Source organism: Monodon monoceros, unplaced genomic scaffold (genome assembly GCF_005190385.1).
Source record: "Monodon monoceros isolate NGI ecotype Baffin Bay Population unplaced genomic scaffold, NGI_Narwhal_1 Super_Scaffold_22, whole genome shotgun sequence".
NCBI lineage: Eukaryota > Metazoa > Chordata > Mammalia > Artiodactyla > Monodontidae > Monodon > Monodon monoceros.
The window spans coordinates 26299984-26326405 of record NW_021703779.1 but is presented as its reverse complement, the minus strand read 5'-3'; the positions used below and the strand labels follow the sequence as shown (position 1 = coordinate 26326405).

Sequence of the window (26422 nt, the reverse complement as noted above, 5' to 3'; positions counted from 1 at the left end):
CTAAGAGAGCAAAGCATCAATATGTTCCATCTTGGAAAAATAGAATCCTTTTGATATAGAACTGATACAGCCAGGTAATGCCTATTGCAATGACTTGAAAGGAACTGACTAAATGTGTCTAGATGCCAAATAGTCCATCTCCTAGTCTGATACAGTGATGGAAATTTGGGGGATTTGGAGTCATTTAGACCTGGGTTTGAACTCTGTCTTCCTGGTTGTATAGCTCTCTATCAATAAAATAGTCAACACAGCCCTTGTCATTTAATACATATTCAATAAATAGTCAGTGAATCTGTTATTATCAATCACCATAGTTCTGACATTACTTCAAAATATGAGGTAAACTTTCTTTCCCTCTTTTTCTTCACACTCTTTGCCTTTCCTTCCAAGAGCACTTTATGTATTCCCTTTTCAGGGGAGATAACATGGTAGCCAAGAATAAAGAAGACCGATCAACTTTGACTTTCAAATTACAGTTTTTGAAGCCAAGTCAAGAATATGAAAAGTTTGGGGTCTCTTAACAATTATCTCTTCTTTGGAAAAAGAAAGGACTTGTGGGAGAGCTAGGAAGAATGGGGATTTGATGATGTCAGAGAAATTTTTCAACAATGGAAGAGTAGATATTTATTCAACCATAATAGCATGTGTAGAAGGACCTAAGGGGATGAGACATAGGTTTAGAGGCAACTAAACTCTTCAGAATATTCTACCATTCAGAACACGACAAAAAATTATACTGGAAATTGATAGTTTCGGTGAAATCATTCATATCATTCAGAACACAAAATATGTTCAAAATAGATAAAGTGAGACTTGTTTAGGTAATCTGCTTTTTCAAATACTTTCTACTATGCTAACTGTGCAAGCAACAGCAGATCTTTAGGTTATATTGAACACACCAAAGTTTTAAAAAGCTAAAAACAATAGGGGCTCAGTGTCCAATAAAATACAGGCTTTGTAAATAGACCTATATTCAAATCCCATCTTGGCCACTTACAATAATACTAGTGCTATCTTCTTTAGTAAGTTATTTAACCACTGGGAGCCTCAGTTGCTTTATCAGTAAAATGGATATTATAACATTGATCTTAGATTTTTTTTTGAGGCTTAGCAAAAATGATTTTAAGAATGCCTAGCACTTTGCTTGATTCTCACTCAACAACGACTCTGACATTGGCAATTTTCTCATATCTCTTTGAAGCAGTACTGAACAATAATTTGTATGAACAGGCAAGAAAGTTAGAAACAAAGAATAAATAGGCTAATCAGTACTTTAAAATGAAAAAAAAAACCAACAAACAAACAGCTTTGCTGCAGCACAGACTTCACCCTGATGGGAAGGGGAGAAGGTTAACAAGAGAGGAGTGTTAGGGATGCTGAATAAATGGCTCTTCTTCACAAGTCTGACAAAGTGACAAATAAATGTGATTTATTCCAGAGGCCCCTGGAAATGTGGTAGCATGGGCAATTGCTTTATTTTCCTTTGTACCAATTAGTGAAAAATGAATAGTCAATAAAAAGAGATTACAAAAATGATCAAGAAACCTTGACCATCTGTACAATTTATTGTCACTTCACATATGCTTCCTATATTGCAAGTCTATCTTATATTATGACTCACTTTCAAATGACCAAAAAAGGAAAAAGGAAACTTTAGTCCTCTCATGGGCGGTTTATGGAGCTCAATTGTAAGGACTCCAAATTCTTCTTAGATTGTACACATATTCATGACTGACCAGAGGCAAATAATACTTATGATTTCTACAAAAACAATATTTACTTATCCAACTTAAGTAAAAGTATTAGATTTATTATTATGAAAACAACTTGCTTGTACACTTTCCTATTTGTTGGTCCCCACTTGGAATAAAAATTAGCCTGTCTAAATATAGCTAAATAAACAGGATTGAAAAGACTGCTGGATGATTTCTAAAATATTTGGTACTGTTTATTATAACTGACCAGTCTAAACAAGGAACAAATTGAGATTCACTTCAAACTATTGGGCCAGGGAACACAATTAAAAGAGACACTCCTGGGCTTCCCTGGTGGCACAGTGGTTGAGAGTCCACCTGCCGATGCAGGGGACACGGGTTCGTGCCCTGGCCCGGGAAGATTCCACATGCTGCGGAGTGGCTGGGACCGTGAGCCATGGCCGCTGAGCCTGCACGTCCAGAGCCTGTGCTCCGCAACGGGAGAGGCCACAACAGTGAGAGGCCCGCGTACGGCAAAAAAAAAAAAAAAAAAAAAAAGAGAGACACTCCTTACTTATATAGAAGTAAAGCTGGACTTTCAATACTGATTACAAGGTGAGAGAAAATGAACACTGATAACACTCCAGTCAGCGTTTGTAATTCGCAAGTGCTGTTTGGAATACCATTCTAAAAAGAGTAGGTATTGCTTTACAATTTTCAGAGGAAAATACCTACTGGCTGCAAAGCATCACACATATAGTTCCATATAAAAGATGAATTTACAAACTGAACACTGAAAGACTGTAAGAGCTGCTGCAAATGGTTATTCAGTTAACTTTTCTTCCCCTCAGAAAAACAAAAGCAGGAAAGAGAATATTCAGAAAGAACATTAAAAGAGGGAACTCATCTTACCTCCATCCAGCTCCTCAGCCCCAAAATGATTCCTATAGAAGAGCATGATTTCTATCTTGTAACACTTGTAGATGGTCACCAAACAAACAAGCAGCAGAAGGATAGCACCAAGCCCTCCAGCAAGTTCAACTGTATACATCAGCTCTAAAAAAAAGATTACAAGAGGGAATTATACCATATTCACATACAAAATCATAAATTCAACTTGATTTCACAGTTTTGTGGATGAGATCAGATGTAGGTAATGGATTAACACAACCCCTTCCTTTTCTGCCTGAGAATTTGATCTTTTGATAACTTTCTAGCTGTTGCCTTGGTAACCAGATAAGGTAGTATGTGGTAGCTGTGTTTCTAAGCAACATTGCTTCTGGTAAAAATGAACCTATATTGGTAGATTGCATTTGGACTGAGAGAATTATAAATACCTGATTGGAAACTATAATTTTGGGCTTGCTGGGGTGCGAGTAACTCTTACATATAAACCCAACCCTTGTGGGAATCCTGCAAGCTATGCTCATGGAGTTGATAAAAGAAAAATCGGTTCCTGTGGTATGAAGCTTTTAAGCCAGGATGGTTTCTGAACTCACCCAATATGAATCTTGATCCTTCCCACCTGAGCTGTCACCTGGGGGTTGGGGCTGAGAAGAGATGAGGGGTCAAACAGCACAGTTCCTGAAGGGCAGTGTGGACTGTCACATAGAGTGTTGGGTGGACCACCTAATGAATACTGTCTGCTGGCTCCTGTCAGAAGCAGTAACACTTGTCCTGTAGCTTTCTGAATAGAGTGGTGTCAATGTGGCTGACCACGGTCTTGGAGGCTGAGTGCTAACCTGGGCTTAAGAAATAGGCTCTCTAGTGGATGTCACACCAGACTATGTTGGTAGTATTTTCCTTTCACTAAGCTACTTAACATTTTTTTTTCTTATCCTTTCTTTCCGCTTTTACTTGGTATGTTACTACATTCTATCCAAAAGAGGAATTTTCCTGCCATTCACTGTATACAAGTTCTCTTATTCCTACTGGATGTTTATATTGCATAAAAAATGATCAGAAAATTTAAGGGATAAAAATGCACAGATTTTGAAACTCACTTTAACTGCCTATTTATGCATGTTGACATTGATCATAATAGTCCAAATGTTATTGATGGGTATCCATTGTTCCCTGCAGTTGACAACTACCTTGAAAAATACTAGTTGCCTTAATTACCATTAAAGATAAATATTCCTGAAATTATGGCTCTAAAATAATGGCATTTTTGATCCTGTAATTTACAATCCACTAATGGGTTATCTAATTTTGTAACATAGTCAGTGTAGTTTTAGACTGAGAACTTTAAAATAATCTGTGGCTTTGCAGTGACAAGTACTCTTGGGTTACAAGATCACTCCTGAGATCTTACAAATAGGGTGAAATCATCATGGGTGCAATGTAGTATCAGTGATTAATAATCTGCAAAGTATGGCCATAATTTTCTCACAAGGACATGTTTGTGTGTGTGTGTGCGCTTGCATGTGATGTCACTTTTCCTGTGATGATTACAGAAAAAAAAAACCCTCAGCCATAGTTCTCATTATCTAGTCCTTCATTTCTAATTCAACAGTTTAATAAAAAAATACATACAAACTACTGTTTCATCAAGTGTATTTTTCCGTTCTTGTTAAAATTAAATAGGACACAGAAGAAAAACTTATAAAAAGTGATCGGACTTTATGAATTTAAGAAAGAAAAAATAAAGTGAGTTATTAAATCTTTTAGAGTCTAAGTGAATTAATACGAAGTGTGAAATACTAAAAAGTACCTCAAGGAAATTTATATATTTTTTATTTGTAAATATCAGACAGCTTTATCTGCTGAATCTTGTGAGGGACTACAACAAGATAGTACTACAAAAGTACCAGGAATAAAATACAAAACCCAATTTAGTATAATGTTTTCCCACTACTTTGTGAACAGAAAAGATTAGTGGGTAGATAAGTCTGTGGGGTACACTGAGTCTTGTTCTCTCAGGATATCAGTTAAACTCCACCACACATAGAAGCCTGTATAAAACTCTAACTTATGCCCATAGGGTAATTTATATACCAGAAAAAACCTGATTTAAATTACACTGGATATAATGGGAAAGAGAAGCATCTGGACTATGGCTACTTTTTTTTTAACATTTTTATTGGAGTATAATTGCTTTACAATGGTATGTTAGTTTCTGCTTTATAACAAAGTGAATCAGCTATGTTAGTTTCTGCTTTATAACAAAGTGAATCAGCTATACGCATATATCCCCATATCCCCTCCCTCTTGCATCTCTCTCCCACCCTCCCTATCCCACCCCTCTAGGTGGTCACAAAGCACCGAGCTGATCTCCCTGTGCTATGCGGCTGCTTCCCACTAGCTATCTATTTTACATTTGGTAGTGTATATATTGGACTGTGGCTCCTTTTAATATTCATTCTGTTTTCTAATATAATGCATTACACACTTGGAATTCATCACTCCGAAATTTGTTGTGTGAGAAAAGAAATAAAAAAATAATGGAGAATGCTTAACTTCTACTCTCAAACACTGCTAGCAGAAGTGCCCAATGGTACTACTATATTAGAAAATTTTGAGTAGCTGCTAATAAAGTTAAATATGAATCTACCCTATGAACAGCAGTTACACTCCTAAGTATTTACCCAAAGGAAATATAAGCAGATGTCTATAAGAAGACTTGTACAAGAAGACTTGTACAAGAATCAGAGTAGTCTTATTCATAGTAACCACAGCTGGAAAGAACTTAAATGTTCATTAACAGGATATGATGAACAAACTGTGTGTGACCGTGTGATATAATATACTCAGCAGTAAAAAGAATGAACTACTGCAACATGCATGAATCTCACAAAATTATGTTAGGTGAAGAAGGCCAGACACAAAGTAATACCTTCCGTATAATTCTATTTAAATGAAGTCCAAGAGCAGGCCAAAATAAACCTCAGGGATAGAAATCACAAAATGGATGCTTTGTGGATGGGTGATGGGAAATTTTATTGGGAAGGGGAAAGAGGGAACATAATGGGGTAAAAAAACAACAACAACAACAACAAAAAAAAAACCTCTGTGTCTTTTTTCAGGTGTAGATACAAGTATTGATATATACTTTTGTCAAAACTCATTGAGCTAAACACTTACGATCTATGTGTTTTATCTTATGTTAATTGTACTTCAATTCTTTAAAAATTTGATTTTTTAAAAAAAAAAGAGTCATTATAAGTTCTAACCCAAGGGCTATGTGGGAAGAAGCTGTAAGGAAAGCTGCGAGTCAGGACAGATGCTTTGCTCTAGATAAGTGCCCAGGCAGAGAATGGTTCTTTCATGGTGCCCCTAAGCACGTCCTTTGATTCTGGAACCATGGCACTGGGCCTGGGCATCTAGCATGCCTTACACACCCGTATCTCATTGAATAGCTTTTAGAACAATCAAAAACTATGCCTGAAATATAATTCTATTAATCCAGTAAGCAGCATTCTCATTTTCTTCAAATGCTATTTGTAACACTGGTCTCCACACACATTTTTTTTAACTTCTAAAAACTGAATATGTGTAAGAGAAAAATTTTATGACAGTTAAGTCTTTTTTGTTTTCAGAGAAGTAGTTGCCCAAATGTGAATTATTCCCATTGCTAGATGTCATGAGCCACTCAAAAAACTGTATATACTACCTTGAATATACTATTTATTAGGCTAACCAATAATACTGTCTAAAATGTAATGAGAAAAAGAGAGCAGGGTTGATGAGGCTTAGCAATTACAGAAATGGTCATGTGTCACATGAATACCTCCTTTAAGGTACAAACATATGAAAACTTACATATACCTAGAGTGTGAGCAATAAAGCTAGAAAAATTCTTCTGAGCCATATGATAGTCATTTTCTTAATACTAGGGATACCCAAAACTAGACCAAGAAACAGCATTTACAAAGAGCTAACTTATTCTGAGATCTTGACAGTATCTCAGATCTCCCCCAGAAACCTCCGTAGTATTACATGGAGAAGCACGGTGTGCTTATAACAAACTTGTAAGTCGGAAAAGAAATGTGTCTTTCCCCACAGTCCACACAATAGTGCTTGCTCCTCAGTTAGTACGTTATTTTTATAGCGTAAAGACTAATACACCTGCCTTCATGTTATAAATGCGTGCAGGTTAAAAATTTTTCCATTGAAATTTTTTCCATTGGTTTATATAGCATGTGTAAATTCTCCCAAAGAAAATGGTGCATTAGATTCAGTTTCCACATTCTTTTGCTCCAAGCTGGACACATTCATTAATATGAGTGCCAGCCATTACTGCTTATACATTAGGTCAGGACAAAATTACTAGGGGTTAAATTCTGTTACTGTTAAAAGAAATGATTGGGGCTCACTGCTGTATTTTATCTTTACATTACAATGTGAATGGTGTTGCCCCAGCAAATGTCATTTCCTTTTGAAATGGGATCTGCTTTTCAGCTCAAGTTCAAGCTGCCTGGAGTGGCAGCATTTAAAAAATAAAAAGATTCCATTTCAGCACAATTCAACATCAGAGGATGGAAAGAGAAAGTGCAAACCTTTAAAAATCTGTTTAGCCTTTGTGCTATTTTGTTAAAATGATAGACTCTGCCCCCTTTAAGGGACTGAGACTGAATACTGAAAATTGTAAAGCAAAATCACTGGGCAAAACCTAAGGGAAACCAGCATTTGGTTAAACACAACAAATGAACAGGTGCCAAAGAGTTACATTTAAGGGCACAAGCAGTCATTTAGTTACAGGCAATTAACAATAGTCCGTGGAAAGCTCCAGTATGGGCTAAGGGAAAACACATTGATTATTGCTGCAGTAGTAGACTGCTTTCGGAATAAATTGCTTCAATTTAAAACTAGATTTGCAACAAGCATTTTGAGCAATGACTACAATTTTTTCTTATCAAGACAGCTGGACCAAGCAACCCTTTAAAAGAAACAGCTAATTAAAATAAAGCGCATGCCATCCCCTAGTATATTGGATTACACTGCAAATAATAAATGCATTTGGTTTACACTAATCTTGCTGCAATTACCTAGCATAGTTTGGAATCCTATTTTTTTTTAATTGGCTTGTATTTAGTGTTGTTTGCAAACTTTTTCTGCTAGGTATCTTTGAAGAGGTAAAGATGTTAATAGAGTTAAATCAAAGTTTATACGTAATTGTGTTTTTTTAATTTTAAAAAACAAATTATTTATTTATTTATTTGGCTGCACCAGGTCTTAGTTGCGGCAGGCGGAATCTTTTAGTTGTGGCACGTGGGATCTAGTTCCCTGACCAGGGATCAAACCTGGTCCCCCTGCACTGGTAGCGTGGAGACTTAACCGCTGGACCACCAGGGAAATCCCTATATGTAATTTTGAACTCTTCACTTGGAGTATTCATTTTGTATCTCTGTCTATATTTATATATATAATCTTGCTTAAAGTATAACTGAAGACCTTAGGTGGCTTATTCTTATATAGTTCATCCTAAAATTGCCTCATTCATTATATAAAGTCCTTTGAAATGCTCTGCCCTGATTTATATGCAGTAAAATGCAAGTTTGTGGGGGAAATGAATGATAGATAATATAATGATCCCAGTTTATTCATTAGCGTCACCAAGTACATTTCTTCTTCTTTCACTGTGTTATAAAGAGCTAAACTTTATAAGGATTTATCCATCCACATAAATTCATATGCATATTTATTTCTCTGGAGCAGTATAACTTATTTGTTCCTGGCAGGAGGATAATTATGCTCAGCCTACAAAGATATTCAACTCAATTCTACAATACATCAATGCAATTTAGAAGCAGTTATAATTTTTTTTTTGGTAACACATTAAGAAGCTGAATTGCTATTCACATAATAGCAAGAAAATGTTTTCAGAAGGTATAAACTGGTATGTAAAGATAGTAGTTTTGCTCTTGCAAAAGTGCTTTTTGGAACAAGGAAAGGTATACATAATAATAATAATAATAAATGAAAGTGGTCTCTGAATTTAACAATGTGATCTGTATAACCAAACATTTGGGCAAAAGGTTACCTTCCAAGTAGTATATTTTGCAGTTTTGGAAAGAGGTTTTCAGCCAAAGTATCAAATTAACTTTAACTTACTGTCAATTAAGAATGCAAATATGGTGGATGAATCTAGAGACTGTCATACAGAGTGAAGTAAGTCAGAAATTTCGAGAAAAACAAATATCATATATTAACGCATATATGTGGAACCTAGAAAAATGGTACAGATGACCAGGTTTGCAGGGCAGAAATTGAGACACAGATGTATAGAACAAATGTATGGACACCAAGGGGCAAAAGTGGCAGAGGGGGGTGGTGGTGGTGTGATGAATTGGGAAATTGGGATTGACATATATACACTAATATGTATAAAATAGATAACTAATAAGAAACTGCTGTATAAAAAAATAAAATTCAAAAAAAAATAAAAATGCAAATATGGTATTGGCTGGGACCCATGATTAGGGCCTAGTTAGACTAAGCTCCCATAAGCCCTTGGATCTGAAATGTTACACATTAATAAACTATTAAAACAAAAAATTAAATGAAAGACTAGATGGAAAAAATGCATCATTCCTTATACAGTTAGCTAGAGCCTACCCTTGGAATGTCTTTTTTCTCTCCCCAACCAGATAGGAAGGGTGCTAAGTTTTGTTTTATATTTTTTTCTATGAAGTAGGGAATATTCATAAGTGGTATTTTTTTTTTTTTTTTAATTTGGCTGCACTGGGTCTTAGTTGGGGCAGGCGAGCTCCTTAGTTGCGGCTCGCTGGCTCCTTCGTTGTGGCACGGGGGCTCCCTAGTTGTGGCACGGGGGCTCCTAGTTGTGGCACATGGGATACTTAGTTGTGGCATGCATGTGGGATCTAGTTCCCTGACCAGGGATCGAAACTGGGCCCCCTGCGTTGGGAGTGTGGAGTCTTAACCACTGTGCCACCAGGGAAGTCCCAAGTGGCATGTATTAAAAGACAATTTAAAATAATGACAGTAATCAAATAAAACATGAATCCATGAGTTTATATTAATTATAAACAAATTAATAAAAAGGAAAGCTCTCCTTTAGGGCAGAATGCCAATTGGCAAACACAGAAGGAATAATAGAGTTAGAAATCACCATTTTCCCACCATCCTAATAATAATTGACTCAGGCAAGAATTATCAACAGAGGGTAAAGTTAATGGGTGAAAGATGGATGAGGTAGGATATTCCTACTGTCTTAAAGTACCTCCCTACTGATTATTTATTAATGATTAAGGGAGAATTCTTAAGGAAGTGACCAAAATTAGCATTACCAGTAATGGGACAAATTGACATCGTGTACCTCCTGATGTAATGCATTAAGAAGGTATAATATCATCTATGCAGTATTCCAGCCACATATAAGTAAATATCCTAAAAAGGAGTAAAAAATAAAATCTGGTTTCTATTCTTTGAAAATGTCAATGCCATGAAAGACAAAGAAAGGTTGAGGAACAACCCCAGATTAAAAGAGACTAAAAAGACTTGAAAACTGAATGGATTGCATAATTCTGGATGGAAAATGTGGTAAAAGGATATTATGGGAATACCCTTTGAAATATGAATATAGACTACATATTAGTGAATAGCATTCTATCATTTTCAATTTTCCTAAATTTGATAAATATACTCTGGTCTTATCAGAAAATATCCTTGTTTTTAGGAAGATTCATGTTGAAGAATTTAGTCATGATGTCTGCAATTTACTCTCATGTGGTTCAGCAATAATATGTGTTTGTATACACAGTGTAGCTCTATCTTTTTATTTACCTAACTAGATGAAGAGAGATAAGGCAAATGTGGCAAAATGTTAATAACTGGTGAATCTAGTTGGAGAGGCTATATGGAAATTACGGTAAGATCACAATATTGCAAGTGTTATTGTAATTTGAGAATATTTTGGGTTGATTATTTTGGATTAAAGTTATTCACAGCTATTCCATTATAATCTTTGCAAAGCCTTCAGTTTAATCTTCCAAAAACATGTCATCATCTTGGAATTTTCTTCAGTAATTGTTAGCTGATTTGCATTGCTCATGGGAAAGAGTCCAAACCCCTTGTGTTGGCATTCAAGGTCCTTCACTCCTTTAATTGAAGCAGCTGATTAACCTCCGGCAGGAATTATCCCTCCAATGTGAATTGAATTTGACATATGTTTTCCCAATTCTGTACCAACCTAGAACTTCTTTCCATTTATCAAAACCCTACCAATCCTGCAAGGCAAGGCTAAGATCTGTACTTTCAGTGAAGCTTTTCCAACTAAAAGCAATTTGTCTCCTTAGAACCTGTATTTTCTGTAGCTTTTTTGATGACTTATCATACTGTATTATACCACTAAGTGTTGTTCATGGTTTTACATGATAAGCACTTGCTTTACCTTAGGGCCTCCCACTTTGCTTCTTCAAGTCTTTGTTCACAGAACACTTTTGCAACTCGGTCCACTGACCACTCATTCCAAGTCACAAACCTGTGGCTGTATCCACTTCCCTTTCTCTATTTTTCACTATAGCATTTATCATTACAGAACATAGTATTTAATTTTCTTATTAATATATTTATTATCTATTGTCTATCTCCTCCCACTGGAACTTAAATTCCAGCAGGGCAAGTTTTTTTTTGTCTATTTTGTTCATATTTTTTAACTGATTCTCTCTCAAGTGCCTTGAAAACTATCTGACACATAGTAGGAGCTCAATGAATATCTGGATAAATGGATGACTGGATAAGAACAAATGTACTTGTCTAATGAAAAGTTAGATTTTTGTGCATTCCCACTCTAAAATGACAAGAATATCTCTGTGAGCCATTTTTCCAGACAATGTGTCATGAGGTTCAAGCAACTGATGGGGTATAATTATTAATACACAGGCTGTTAGTTTGATGATAAAACTTCATTCTATAGAAAAACGGTCAACTTCACAGTACAGATTTAAAAGGATTCGTTCATCCATAAATCCAATGACAACATACATAATCTTTATAGACTTAAAGAATGAGGAAAGTATTGCTTTACATCTTTGATATTATTATTCATTTTTGTCTTTTCACTCACTCATTCACTATCTTTTTGTTTTGTAAGTGCGTTAAATGTACCAGGTGTAGTGCTTTGGGTTCTAGTGATAAAATGACGGATGGAATATGCTCCTTGCCTTAAAGGAGCTGATGTGTAGTTGTAGAGTCAGGCATGCAAGGAAATATTTAAAAACAAAATAATAAGAGCTAATATTTATTGTGCACCTAAGTGTCGCTCTGCTAGGCTTTTTATATGGGTGTAAAAAATGCTCTACTATAAGAATAATAACCAAGGACCGGGTGAGCAACTCACTCAGGGTGTTTGTGTGTGTGAGTATTTGTGTTTCTGTTGGGGGATCTTAGAGATAGGGATATGACACTATGTGGCACAGTACAGGACAGTGGCTGCAAAGGAGTTTGGCAAGTAGTTTGGTGTGGAGTACGGGGAAAGCAAGTGTATGGTGTGATGGGTGATGGTAGGCAAATTCATGCTCTGATTTCTCAGCTAGAATATATTTATCTTTTTTTTTTCCTTTTCCAAGCAGCTAGCATGCACCTTGAAAATAAATATTTGTTTGAAGGATTCATGGTATCAATTAAGTCAGGTTTCTTAAAATTAGGTCAGAAAAATAGGACAATGATTCTCCCTAGTGGAAAATTGACATATATTTTCAAAATGTACCATGTGGTATTACTAACACAGACAGAGCTTTATCTCTGAAAACATTTCCCCTTTGGATTCTGAAAGCAATGTTTGAAATAGGTCTATCCAAAGACCATAATGTGGGCTGTACACAGACTATTATGTTTTTGCACACACAGACACATACAAAGTATTCAGATGGGGCCTCCTTCATCTTAGATCTCGTACAACTTAGCATGATGGGGAGAAGCCAGACAAAGAAAGATACTGCTATAATAAACAACTAAATGGGCCTCGAGTGACCAGCTTAGAAGACAGGGCCATTGTATATCAAGGGGTCAAACCTCACTGATAACTAAAAGGAAACCTCTTAGAAGAAAAAGTATTTGTTTTACCTCTACTAGGAATTTCCTTTTCAACATGTCATACAAATAGACAGTCACAGATGGAATGTTACAAAACGCCTCTGGAGAGAAAATTGTCAGAGGGAAGGTGGCATTGCCATTTTACTCCTTTTTGTTAAGGGCTGCAGTGTTTATCCTAAAAGCAATCCTCCACCAGAGGATATGTAGTCACAGTTAAAAGAATTTGGTCTTCCACTGGGAATGCTTTGGACTGGCCAAAGAGCCCAGAACATCTAGACTGCTTAGATAACCAATAGAAGGAACCATGCTCTCGACAGAAACACTGAACACTTCTAAAAAAATCGTATGATGATTTGTAGTATAGTCAGTATATTCAGTTGTTAAAAATCGATTTATAAAATATTTTACACATGTAAAAACGGAGTTATTGCAATATACAGAATGGGATGCTTTGATAAACTTTAGAATTTGATGTTATTATTACAATTTTCTTCCCTTAAGATTTTAACTTATTTCATAATTATTGAAAGCATTAGAATAAAACGTGTTCAGCAAAAGCTGTTTCTCTCATGAGACAAGTTTCATTCAAAATCTTGGTGAGGGCTTCCCTGGTGGCGCAGTGGTTGAGAGTCTGCCTGCCGATGCAGGGGACGTGGGTTTGTGCCCCGGTCCGGGAAGATCCCACATGCCACGGAGCGGCTGGGCCCGTGAGCTATGGCCGCTGAGCCTGCGCGTCCGGAGCCTGTGCTCCACAACGGGAGAGGCCACAACAGTGAGAGGCCCGCGTACCGCAAAAAAAAAAAAAAAAATCTTGGTGATTCCACAGAGCTAGAGACTATTAAGGCAAAAACAATAATAAAACCGTATGCTGGATCATTTCCCTCAAAGGACATAACAGAAAAATCCATTTCTTATCCCTTTTGAATCTTTTTTGACCACTGTTTTCTGAAAACATAAAAATGTTGAGGAAAATAGTGTTAAGTTTGCCTTCCTTTCTCATTTTGTAAAGAGATACTCATCAAGAATTTATCAACATTTAAGTTTTTTCTTTTTCTCCCATCAACCCTCTATGAAGGAATAGGCATGCTTTGGGAACTACCAATGGCAGAACCTACCATTCCTTGATTCCTCCTAAGGGAACAGAAAAAAGTTCCTTAAGCCACGACAAAGTTGAGAATAAAGTAGGTGGCTCATATGTTTTAGTGGCCTGTGTCGTCAGGATATATGAAAAGTCTGTCCTCAATAATGAATTCTCTTTTACCAAAACAGCGATAACACTGCCCTGCTTCACAAAGAGTAAGGCACTATCTTATTGTCTCACTCTATGTATTGATTTTTGGTGTGTGAAAATTAGCAGTGGTTTGAGAAAATGCAAAAGTTAAGGTGTCCCCTAACATGCAATGTTTTCTAATACAGACAGATATAAAGTGGAAGCAAGAATACATTCAAGGAAACAGATTTTTTTTTTTTTTTGCGGTATGCGGGCCTCTCACTGTTGTGGCCTCTCCCGTTGCGGAGCACAGACTCCGGACGCGCAGGCTCAGCGGCCATGGCTCACGGGCCCAGCCGCTCCGCGGCATGTGGGATCTTCCCGGACCGGGGCACGAACCCGTGTCCCCTGCATCGGCAGGCGGACTCTCAACCACTGCACCACCAGGGAAGCCCAAGGAAACATATTTTAACATACTTTTAAAATGTGGAAATAACTTGATTTTATAGCAAACAGATTAATGGTAGGTTTCCTGTAAGAATTTTAAAATTCTTCAGACTGTATCAAAATACATTTATTTTTTCTCACCTTTTTTCCTGACTCTATAAAATATGTTTACTGTAAAAAGTTTGAAAATCATATAACGATAAGAAAAATAAATTAAAGGTCACATGGAATCAGACCGCCCTGAGATAACCACTATTACTACTTCAGTTAAATTTTTTTTTAATGCATCTCTTTCTAGTGTATTAGGTTTCAATTGAACTTAACAGGGGCGTGACCTATAGTTTTACATGCTAACACTTCAAAATAGCTTATATTTTGCCTTTTACTCTGGACAGTTTGGAATAGAGTTATCCAAGGTGGTTTATAATCTGTGTTTTGCTAAGAGCCCTTACGGCAAACTCTTTAGCCTAATTAATTTTTCATTCACCTGTCTGTTTACCCAATCATCATTTATAGATGCCTAGTTCAGCCAGGCAAGTCTAGCAGGAATTATTTAACACCAATAGGGAGTTTTTCTCTATATAAATAATAACCATGTTTTTTTGCAACAGTTTACAAACATTCCCTGAAAAAGCAGGTTAAAACATAATCCCAGGGGCTTCCCTGGTGGCGCAGTGGTTGAGAATCTGCCTGCCAATGCAGGGGAAACGGGTCCGAGCCCTGGTCTGGGAAGATCCCACTTGCCACGGAGCAACTAGGCCCGTGAGCCACAACTACTGAGCCTGCGCGCCTGGAGCCTGTGCTCCGTAACAATAGAGGCCGCGATAGTGAGAGGCCCGCGCACTGCGATGAAGAGTGGCCCCCGCTTGCCGCAACTAGAGAAAGCCCTCGCACAGCAACGAAGACCCAACACAGCCAAAAATAAATAAATATTTAAAAAAAATCATAATCCCACTTTAGAGAAAATATGGATTTCAAATTTCATTTAGTCTAATTGCATTGTTTTACAGACAAGGAAGCTAAACTGGTCTGAGAATAGTTAAAAGTTGACAGACTTTCCTGGCAGACCAGTGGTTAAGACTCCGTGCTTTTACTGTAGGGGTGCGGGTTTGATCCCTGGTCAGGGATCTAAGATCCCACATGCCACGTGGCAAGTTGAAAATTATCAACTTTTATGGGACTACTGAGTTGCCACTGACATTAATCTGCACAAGATGATGGCCAATACGGAATTCTGTTGTGACATCTTTAATGTATTCCTTTTAGCTACTTTCGATAGTGATATAGTTAAATAATATAGATGCATTTGTTCACTTGGGGAGAATTAGAAATGCACCCAAGCAGTTGTGAGTCATTACCTTGAAATGGTGTAGTATAAATGAGTTTTCAAGTTATATTCACTTTATATTTCATACTAGAATTAGAATTCCAAACTGATTTAAGTCAGGCAATTTAAGTATCATTCTTTAGCTTTTGATAATGGCCTCTTCCATTTTAGTTTCCATGAATTTGGTAACCATTACCAGTCAGTGCTTTGATCTGCCATAGCATACCTTAAGGAATTATAATTTCTATTCTGCAGTTACAGGAACTTATCTAAAGATATGAGTCAACTTTACAAACACTTAAAACTATAAGAAAATTCCTGGGAAGAGCAACTGTTTCATTTCACTTTCAAGATTTGCAAAATGAGGTACAATGACTCAAAACTCTGAGAACCTATAAAATCTGATGAATGGGCTAATATATACTATTAGTCACCTGGAGTTTAATATGTTCTTACAAGATTACTGCACTGTGGCTTAAGGATAATTAGTTAACAAATGATAAAAATGAAGAACAATGACATAAAGAGCCTTGCTTTAGGTCACACACAAGTGAAGAGTCAAATACAAACACTCTCAAGTAACTGTCCATTTCTTCACCCCGTTCACAATTTTTCAGTCAATCCTCATTCATATCAAATTCTAATTCATGGTAATGATTCCTGGGTGATCTTTAAAATGACCTTTTTGTGCTTTCTTAAATATACCACTGGATTTCTTTTTGTGAAGTACAAACAAAATCTATTTTAATAGCATTTAAATGTCCATCTTTAATTTAGAGAAATCAACCTCCAGATATATCATCCTTCATAGAACACATGCTAAAAATAGTATATGTGCCCTAAAAATAGAGACTAATAGCTAACATATTTCTTACAGATGGCAAGTGTAATTCTCAGCACTAAAATCTAATACAAGTTACCATGGAAATTTATTGGAAATCAACACGTTTTTTCCTACTATATGACCTGAGAGAGTAGTTAGCATTTTTTTATGTGTCACGTCTAACTTCTCACTTTACTGACCTGGCTGTCAAAGTTCGATATACAGGGAACTGCTTATTAAAAGTTATACCTTGCATTTTCGACCCAGTTGTGCCATTTCTCAACCGAGTGCAGGAATTCACAGCCATAAAAATGCACAGCCATCTTCCTCTCCCCAACAATGTTGCTTTCATGCCCCAGGATGGTGATAGACATCGCGCTGGCAGCAGTGACTCAACTACTGAGGACAACTAACCCAGTGCCTTGCCCAGAGCTGGGACTTAATTCACATTTAGTGAATGGGAATGATTTATTGCTTTCTCATACAACAGCATTATATGAATCATCTTTAACCAGCAGTGAAGTGAGACTTAGAGCAGGATATGAAGAATTGTCAGTCAATAGGTTGTCCTGACCCAGAAATAATGAGAATATTAAGGTAGTTCTGAGAAGTAAAAGTGAATGGTGTGTTGGTGGGCAGTGGCCATGGATATGCTATTCTGCTTGTGATCTCTGATCACATATGTGGAATTGTGCTATGTGCGTGCTCAATGATATCTGTAGGCTTCTTGCAAATACCTTACACTGAATTATTATTTTCTAAAGTGCCTGTGTGTTACTTTCCAAGACAAAGATCTGAGTTCCAGTGAATTCCCTCTGCTCTCACTGTAGGTTTACTTGTGTTTTTATAACCTCTTTAGATGCTAGAAAGACGCCTGTAAAAAATGATTTGAACTTCTGAACACATAGGAACTATTTATCCAGGTTCTGTTACTGTGTTATTTTTTTCTTTGCCTGTTTTGCGATCATATCATTGACCAATAATATGTGGAGGTTCAATCTTCACACTGTCTGCCCTTCCTTACTACACATAATTGAAATTTAGCTGAATACAAGTGTTTAAAACAGGAAATTAGGGCTTCCCTGGTGGTGCAGTGGTTGAGTGTCCGCCTGCCGATGCAGGGGACACGGGTTCGTGCCCCGGTCTGGGAAGATCCCACATGCCGCAGAGCGGCTGGGCCCGTGAGCCATGGCCGCTGAGCCTGCGCGTCCGGAGCCTGTGCTCCGCAACGGGAGAGGCCACAACTGTGAGAGGCCCGCGTACTGCAAAAAACCAAAAAAAAAAAACAAAACCCAGGAAATTAGCAGTACTTACTGCCCATCATATATCTTGTTCCTCCTTGGGAACTGCTATTTGCACAGGCTGAACACTGTATACAGCCTATTTGCATAGATTGAAATATATGTATATATCCATATATAGGTTGTTGAGACATCCCTAAGTGGATTTCCTTTTTTAAAAAGGGATATGGAGGAACTGTGTCCAACAATGAAGGCCCTCTTCATTTAAGAGGTTAATTATTTAATACTTGAAGACAGTGCTCTTTCAGACATCTCTCTGAGTAGCAAATGTGTTCTATAAAGCACAATTTCATTGAATACATGAGGCAAGTAACCTCATTAAGACTAGATGTGAGGGCAATGTACAAACGTTCAAACAGATTCAAAGGTGTTGACCACGTAAAAAGAATGAGGCAATTAGTTAGAATTAGTCCCAGTGACTGGCTATAGCCCTCTTTCATCCCTCTGTGATGGCAACAGTGAACTCAAGAGAGCTAGTTGCTTTTCACCTGTTAGATTCTACCAAGTTTATTAGAGTACCTATTGCCTAGGCAAAGACCTTGGTATGCCAACTGTGGTCCACAGACCAGCAGCATCAAGAAACTTGTTTGAAATTCAAATCTTGAGTTCACCTCAAACTAATGATTTTTTTGCTGCACCACGCGACATGTGGGATCTTACTTCCCCAACCAGGGATCGAACCCATGCCCGCTGCAGTGGAAGTGCAGAATCTTAACCGCTGGACAACAAGGGAAGTCCCAGATGAGTGATTTTGAATCACTTTTTAACAAACTTCCTAGGTGATTTCTGTGTACTGTAAAGATTGCGATAACAACCACAACAGAAGATGGTAAAGCACTGCTCTAGGGACTTTGGGTTGACTTTCCAAGAGTGGTGTAGGGGAGCAAATTTTGCCACCCCAAAATGTGTCTCTTTGTTATGAGGATCAACTTAGTCTGGTTATTTTTTTTATTTTTTCCGGTACGCGGGCCTCTCCCTGCTGTGGTCTCTCCCGTTGTGGAGCACAGGCTCCGGACGCTCAGGGTCAGCAGCCACGGCTCACGGGCCCAGCCGCCCCGCGGCACGCGGGATCCTCCCGGAACGGGGCACGAACCCGTGTCCCCTGCATCGGCAGGTGGACTGCCAACCACTGCGCCACCAGGGAGGCCCTAGTCTGGTTATTTTTAAGAAATAGAAACTCAGGAAGTTTTTCTTTTTACGTCTGTCTTAGTTGCCTAAAATAATTTAAATAAAGGACCTGTTCCCAGAATAGAGCTATCACCAGAGATACCTGCAAAGATCGTGGGCAAGGGTGTGGTGAGGTAGACCCAGCTTGCCTTTAGGACCAGTGGGAATATTCTCTCTGGTGTGTACATTACAGATAGGGTTATTTTTATATCTCTAGATGGTCATGCCATAATTAATTTGTAAAAGAGCTCTATTTACTCAGCTTAAAGTAAATGCTTACATAAATTATTTCTAAATGTCATAGGAACTAACGCAACTGTTTTTTAACTTCATGTGATCTATGATTAATCTTTAGTCAATAAAAGCAAATTTAAACTTACTGGTTTAATTAAAACAGGTGTATCTTTAGAGTTATCAGCATTCAGTACAATACTTTTATGCTACCTAGGTTTACTAAAAGTCAAATAAGTTCATGTTATCTCTGCTACAAAATTTGTCAACAAGAAAAATAACTTAAGATGGCTAACTGCTTTAATGTCTCATAAAATCTTCAGGGGTAATCTAAGTGCGATTATTAAAAACAAATGTATTAAATAGATGTAAATGAGATAAGAGTTTTCAGGTGAACTTTCTAAAACGATGATTGTTTACTTAAATAGTTCCCCAAATCTTTCTGGTAACTTAACACCCTTAGGGTTTTGCTAGATCAAATTAAATGATGGAAATTCATTAAATATCTAGATCATTTCCAAATAAGATAAAATAATAAAACATTAATTATTGAACATAGTCTTATCTACTTTTGACTTCCTATTGCGGAGAAACTAAAGATGAATTTCAGTCTTTTAGTAACCATGTCTTGTGCCACACTGAAAGACTGCACTATTTAAAAGGGCATGTATTTCTAGAAATTATAAAAGGTATTTATAGGCACAATATTGTAAATCAACTATACTTCAATAAAAAATTAAAAGAGCTGAAATTTTAAAAAAAGTGTATTTATAAATTTTCCACACCACAAAATGCTAATGTAGTTCACAATTATTTCTTTGTTTTCGCTAGAAATTAAGGTTTCTAATTATTACATGTGATTAAGGATACTAGAGATAATAAGGGAAACAATTCTGTATGCAAGGGAAGTAAAATGTATTTTTGGGTAAGAAAAGGCATGAGATAATGGAGATGCATTTTTGTTGAGAGAAATAAAAGTGATTTTTGTCCTAGAGCTGATTATTTCAAACTGGGAAAGAGAAAAAGGGGCAAACTAAAGTGGCCGTAGAAAATTGTAGAAGTTTTGTGAAAAAGGGATCTTGGGAAAGAAATTTTATGTGTGATCAAGCTGGCTAAGATTGGGATAAATTTTATTATGTGAATAAATTTCAGTATCAAAGGTACACTTGTACAAAATTAGAATTTGGTTTTGCTTTCTGTTAAAAGCACAAAGGTTTTTTTTAGATCATTGGTCTGCTCTTAATAAGCAATTGTAAACAAATATTTTCTTTATCATTAATGGCATCTGTCTAGAAAAACAATTTATTTTTATCAGGTCTTTGACTATTTAGGAAAGATACCCGAGTCTCTTCAAATATTATAAGAGCTAAGTTGTTTTACAACTATTTAACTTTCTGTATTTGCCTGTGAAGTCTTTGTCATTTTGATTAAGTGAATAACTAAGTATTGTTTCATAGTGACCTAGGATCCTATCTGACAAGTGTTTTAAAATTTTTTGATATTTTTGACAAACTTCCCCCAAGTAAAATTCTGATGAAGTCTTATTGACCTGGAAATAATTTGGGGGTTTTCCAAAAGGCCCCTGGAATACCTCAAAATATTTGCTTTCTCTCCTTATAAAAGAGAGATATTAAACTAATTAGGCTTATTGGGTATGCTAAATGATATGGGAAGCATTGTCAAATAAGTGATGATAAATGTTCTTAGGTTATATTATTTGGGTAAATGTTATTAATATAAATGTTCTAGAAATAATATAAAATTCATAAAATTCAGATATTTCCTGGTATAATGTTATTAGCCATAATTCTAGTTATTATCTTAAAACTTTATATCACAGAAATAATCAAATTTCCTTTTCAATTGCACTACAGTGAATCAGATCTTTAACCATGCCATTTTAAGACTTTTGTCATTTATAGACAATTATTGTTTTACTCTGATGCTTTTGCAAACAAAACAAAAACTTCATCTTCAAGAAGATCCATAGAAAGGACTTTTTGACAATGTATCTTTCTGATAACTTTCAGATGATACCACTGAATTGGGTAAGAAATTATAGAACTCTAATCAAAAAACTGATGGCTTCACAAAACTGCTAACAAAAGATAAGAGCAACAAGAATTAATCACATGGGACTGAATAAATTGATGAATATGATTATAATTTTGACTTTTTTGTCTGAACTATAACTACATTTTTAATCTTTGTTTTTCAGATATAAGAAAACCTTTAATCTTACACTATGACTTAACAGCAATTCAGTAAGTTATATCTTTATAAGCAGAATTGAAACATTTATATTTTTCTCCCTACCTGATCCCTCCAGAATTCAGAAACTCATGGTGAATACTCTTATTTTCAGGGCATTATAGTTATATTTACATAAGTTCAATAAGAATCTGTTCTCCTTGGAACAGGACACAATTGGAAATTTGTTATATTACCAAGGTTTTCACTGGAATGTCTTATTTGAGAGAGACATGCATAGACTCATATATGACCAGACAGCTTTAAGGAACTAAGGTTGACTTTATGGAGCCAATAAGGCCCTTTGGAAAAACAGCCTGGCACCTTGCTTACAGGGTTCCCGGCAGCCTTACCAGGGGAGTAAGGCAGGTCACTTCCTGGCAGGTGCAGGAACCTCAGGATATTTGGGGGACCTCAGAAAGAGAGGAATTCACCCAAAGCTACAGGTATTACAGGCAAGCATGATGGCAAGTGTTTGGCTTGGCTTCCTCGCCTCGGGGGCATTTAAAAGTTCAATCTGGAGATTCCTTACTGAACTTTAACCATCCCATACATCACACTTATGTGATGATGTACAAGTTAAAGATATAAGAGAGAAGTACAAGTTAAAGATCTTTATTAAGAATTTAACATTTAGTTAGGAAAACAAACAAAATAAAGGACTTCCAATGACTATGCCCATATATAAATTAAATACTAAGAGCTCTGGCCCACATGATTAACAGGAATGATAAAAACTGAAGGGCTTATCATTCTTGGCTCTCAATATGGGTGTTGTCCTGGATCATTCCCTTGTTACCTATTAATTGAGAAATAAGCTAATCATCAGCTAAGAGTGGTCCTTTTCTTTCCTAACAAAGATGCTGCTTGGATATGCCAATTCACACTTAGGAAAACAATAACCAAAAGGACTGAAAGGCAAAACTATGCTACGTAACAAATATCCATGCTGTAGCTGATCAAGAAAAACTGGGATCAACAGACCTTTGGAAAGATATTCCACTGTTGAGGCAAAAATAACTTGGAGTTAACCTCACTTAAATCATATATTCTATATCTGAGGAAACAGCTCAAAAGTTTAGTTTTCATGCCTGTAATTTTGGTGGCAGTCAAATAATCTTGTTGCAATGTTTATATCAAGAAACTCAAAGGTACAAAATCACTAGTACCAGACAATTTGTGCTCTTGGCATTCATAATAGCCTCCAACGTGGTTTTTATTTATTTGTTTTGGTGTTAGTTGCCAAGAAAAAAAAAAAGAATTGAGGTCAGATTAAATGTCTTACATAACTGAGGAGCAGAGAAGCAAGAAAAATGTTACAGGATAGAATAAAACTTTGACTTCAAAATGTCAGATCTTATCCAAAGAGAGAATTTGTTAAACCTGATGGCTCTGATTTGGAGATGCTGCAGCAACATAACTAAAGTTCTTTAATATTTTGGCATTGCACAAGCAAAGAAGAGGGACAGAATATACCCTCCGAAAATATGCCTCTTTGATATAAACATTATTTAAGGATGATTATTTTTAAGAGACAGCAGACACAGGAGAAGCTCTAAAAACCGAGTAGAAGTTACTCTTTGTAAGAGATATTTACATTTATAAAAGAAATCCTCATTTGTAAGGGTGTTTCCCTTGCTGTACCAGGGAGAGGATGACTCTGAATCTCCAGAAACTCATCAGTGGAGAAGGCAGAGAATTAAATCTGCAGAACAACCATGCCCATGGTTACTGTGCTTTTCCTGGCCACCTCCCTGCTCCCCAACACCTTGTTTTGTCTTTAGCTGGAGATGGTAATTAAGGTGCTGGCTTGGGCCACTTCAGGGAGTTACTCAGCTTTCCTGGGTTTGTCCCATGTATACAGGAGGAATATATGCTATTAAATTTATGTTTGTTTTTCTCCTGTTAATCTATCTTTTATTACACGGTGTGTCTCAGCCAAGAACCTAGAAAGGTAGAGAGAAAATGATTTTTCCTCCCCCACAGTAACGACTCAGTAAAAGTGACTCTTCTGTGGATGTCTACTCAGTTTTTAATGGGTCATGGTCTTTTTAGGGAGATGCAGCCATAAAGAGATGTAGGAGGTTTTGATGTCTGGGCAAAGTTTGGCTTTTCCATATTCTGAAATCAATGGTCGAAGATGTCAAAGGATGAGCCCCGAGAGAGCTTTAAACAGTTCTATAGTCTTACTGTATCTCTCAGCAAATAAATGCACTAGGTAAATACCAACAAGGATAGGGGCACATAGTACAAAAATGATTCATTATAAGAAGGGATAAGGACTCCACTGGGTCTAAATTCATCTGGCTTTAAAACAATGCATCCTAAATGATGTACATGTTAATTACATTACTAAAGATATTCCGAGGACTAGGGAGTTTATAGAGCAAGTCTAATTCCCATTGATTACACTCTTTGGAGGGAGAGAGGGAGGGAGGGAGAGAGAGAGACTGCACATGCAACAATTAAAATGTGTTTGAGGCGGAATAGAGAAAAACTAGATATTTATCATTATTAACTAGTGCTAGTCTCTGAGGTAGATACTTTGCCAGTCCCCAAACTACTTCATGATGAATGAAGTGCCATAATATTGTAATCGATATATCTAAACATAACCATTTACAACAGGACTGTTAATGAACATTCCCTTAATGTGACAGTTTCAAAGCCAAACATCCCCTAGAAGCACAATTCTGTCAATACATTAGAAGTGCTTAATATCAATGTAATTTAAAAAGCAGATGATGGCATTTCAAATTATATTGGTTCTTATTTCCTGTTCATTTAATTTTATGAGTGCCAGACACATAGTAGGTTCTTAACAATTATCATTAAATGCATGAATAAATAAATGAAGATCTCCTTTCGGACAGCACATTCAAACTAAAGTAAATCTGTTATAAAAAAAAATACAGAATCAACGGAACAAAATTGCTGGAGCTACAGCTGACCACTTTAATGAACGATAAATTAGATTTCAGGGAGTTTTTAATGGAACACATTATTGCTGCATCCTAAATTAGCCAGAACATCATGTAGTTGGAGTAGAAAAATCATGTAATAGCTGCTAACGTTTACTAGGTGATAAATATGTGTCAGACATTGTGATACATATTGATATATATTCATTTATTAAATCCTCATAGCTACTCTATATGGAAGGTGCTATTATTATTCCCCTTTTACACAAGAGGAATTTGAGGCTCACAGAGAATAAGGGATTTGTCCAGGATAGCATAGCTAGTAAGCAGAGAGTAGGTTTCATACAGACAGCCTTGCTCCAGAGTCCAAACCCTTAAACATTGAACTACTTTGCTCCAGACAGTAAACATGTCCACGCTGTGAGGTCATCCAGAATTAGAGTATGGACGAAAAACTCAGCGGATGAGTAAGAAATTTAGGACTGCCTGATCGGTGCAAGAGGGGCTAGCCCAGAGGCCAGAGCACAATGCTGCTGAGTATCCATCTGGAGAATTGTTTGTGTTAGAGAAATGGAAAACATAAAAATGAAAGGAAAATAAAAGGTCGGGGTTTTGGAGGGAAACTGAAGGTCAGTGTTTGATGTGTGGTCGAATCGGGTAGCAGCAATTAGGAATCTAAGCAAAGACATCTGGGTAAAAGATTCAGAGACATATATGGAATTCAATTCAATAGGCAATGGTGGAGACAAGAAATAGTGAATGTTGGTCTACTCTTTGCTTTGGTTCTCTTTGGAACAAGGATCTAACCCTCAAGCTTGTCAGGCCAGGGACTAGAGTGAGGAATAAGGGGCAGGGTAGTCATACACTAATATGGCCCCATGGCCCTTTGTCTCTGTTTCACTGTATAACCTAGTTCTCTGTATAGCATGTGACATAATCCTAACTGTCCAAGTACCTTCCCTGGCTGCAGGAATCAACAACTCTGAATATTCCCAAGCAAGGATTTTCCTTTTCTTTTTAAAAAATGTATTTATTTTATTTTTGGCTGCATTGGGTCTTCGTTGCTGCACGCGGGCTTTCTCTAGCTGAAGTGAGTGGGGGCTACTCTTCGTTGCGGTGCGCGGGCTTCTCATTGCAGCGGCTTCTCTTGTTGCAGAGCACAGGCTCTAGGCGTGTGGGCTTCAGTAGTTGTGGCACGGGGGCTCAGTAGTTGTGGCATGGGGGCTCAGTAGTTGTGGCTTGCGGGGTCCAGAGCGCAGGCTCAGCGGCTCAGTAGTTGTGGTGCACGGGCTTAGTTGCTCTGCGGCATGTGGGATCTTCCTGGACCAGGTCTCAAATCCACGTCCCCTGCATTGGCAGGTGGATTCTTAACCACTGCGCCACCAGGGAAGCCCCTCAAGCAATATAACGCATCTGGTCATTACATAATTGCTAGCATGACAGCAATTTAACTCTTTCAGGGACCCTATGATCAAAGACCCAAACTATCAGCTCACATGTGCTGTGTCTTGACCTTCTGAACCTTTCAGGGCTGGGGAACTTGCAGTTATGCCATCTGTTAACTAGAGTCCTTTGTTTTTCCCCGTAGATGGTTGGGGTAGACCATTCCACACTGCTGTCATTGTGAATTGATGACTTATTTGCTGCAGCTCCCTTAAAAGGAAGGTGAACACTAACTTTAAGAGGGACTTTAGGAGAACATGACCTTGAAGAACTCTTTTTGGCTTCTTAATGCTTTTATTTTATTAAGAATAAAATGCTGATGGCATAAATACATCTTTGAAAAACACTGTGGAAGATCTAAGTATTCAAGAGTGCTCTAACATTGTCCACTACTTTCTTCTTCATGTTTGGGGAATTAGACAGTATTGGAAAAGTTTTTTCAAACAATTTCCTTGATTCCTCAGTCATTTATTTTTGTAGTACTGGAAGCTTCTGTAGCTATGGGCAACTTAACCTTAGGCCACACATGCTAAAAATAGCGTGGGGCTGTGTGCCCCTTCCTGGCTGTGTGCCTGGCTGCTAGAAGAGAGCTTTAATAATTGTATCCTCCTTG

The 26422-nt window shown here is 37.1% G+C and overlaps 1 protein-coding gene across 1 annotated transcript in view; it reads right to left on the bottom strand.

The window, feature by feature from the left end:
• The window catches only part of IL1RAPL1 (interleukin 1 receptor accessory protein like 1), a 1341257-nt gene that overhangs the window by 14596 nt on the left and 1300239 nt on the right, over positions 1–26422 (bottom strand). The window contains exon 10 of the mRNA XM_029241535.1: positions 2607–2750. Within this exon, the coding sequence (XP_029097368.1) occupies positions 2607–2750 (144 nt within the window). The remainder of the gene's footprint in view (positions 1–2606; positions 2751–26422) is intronic.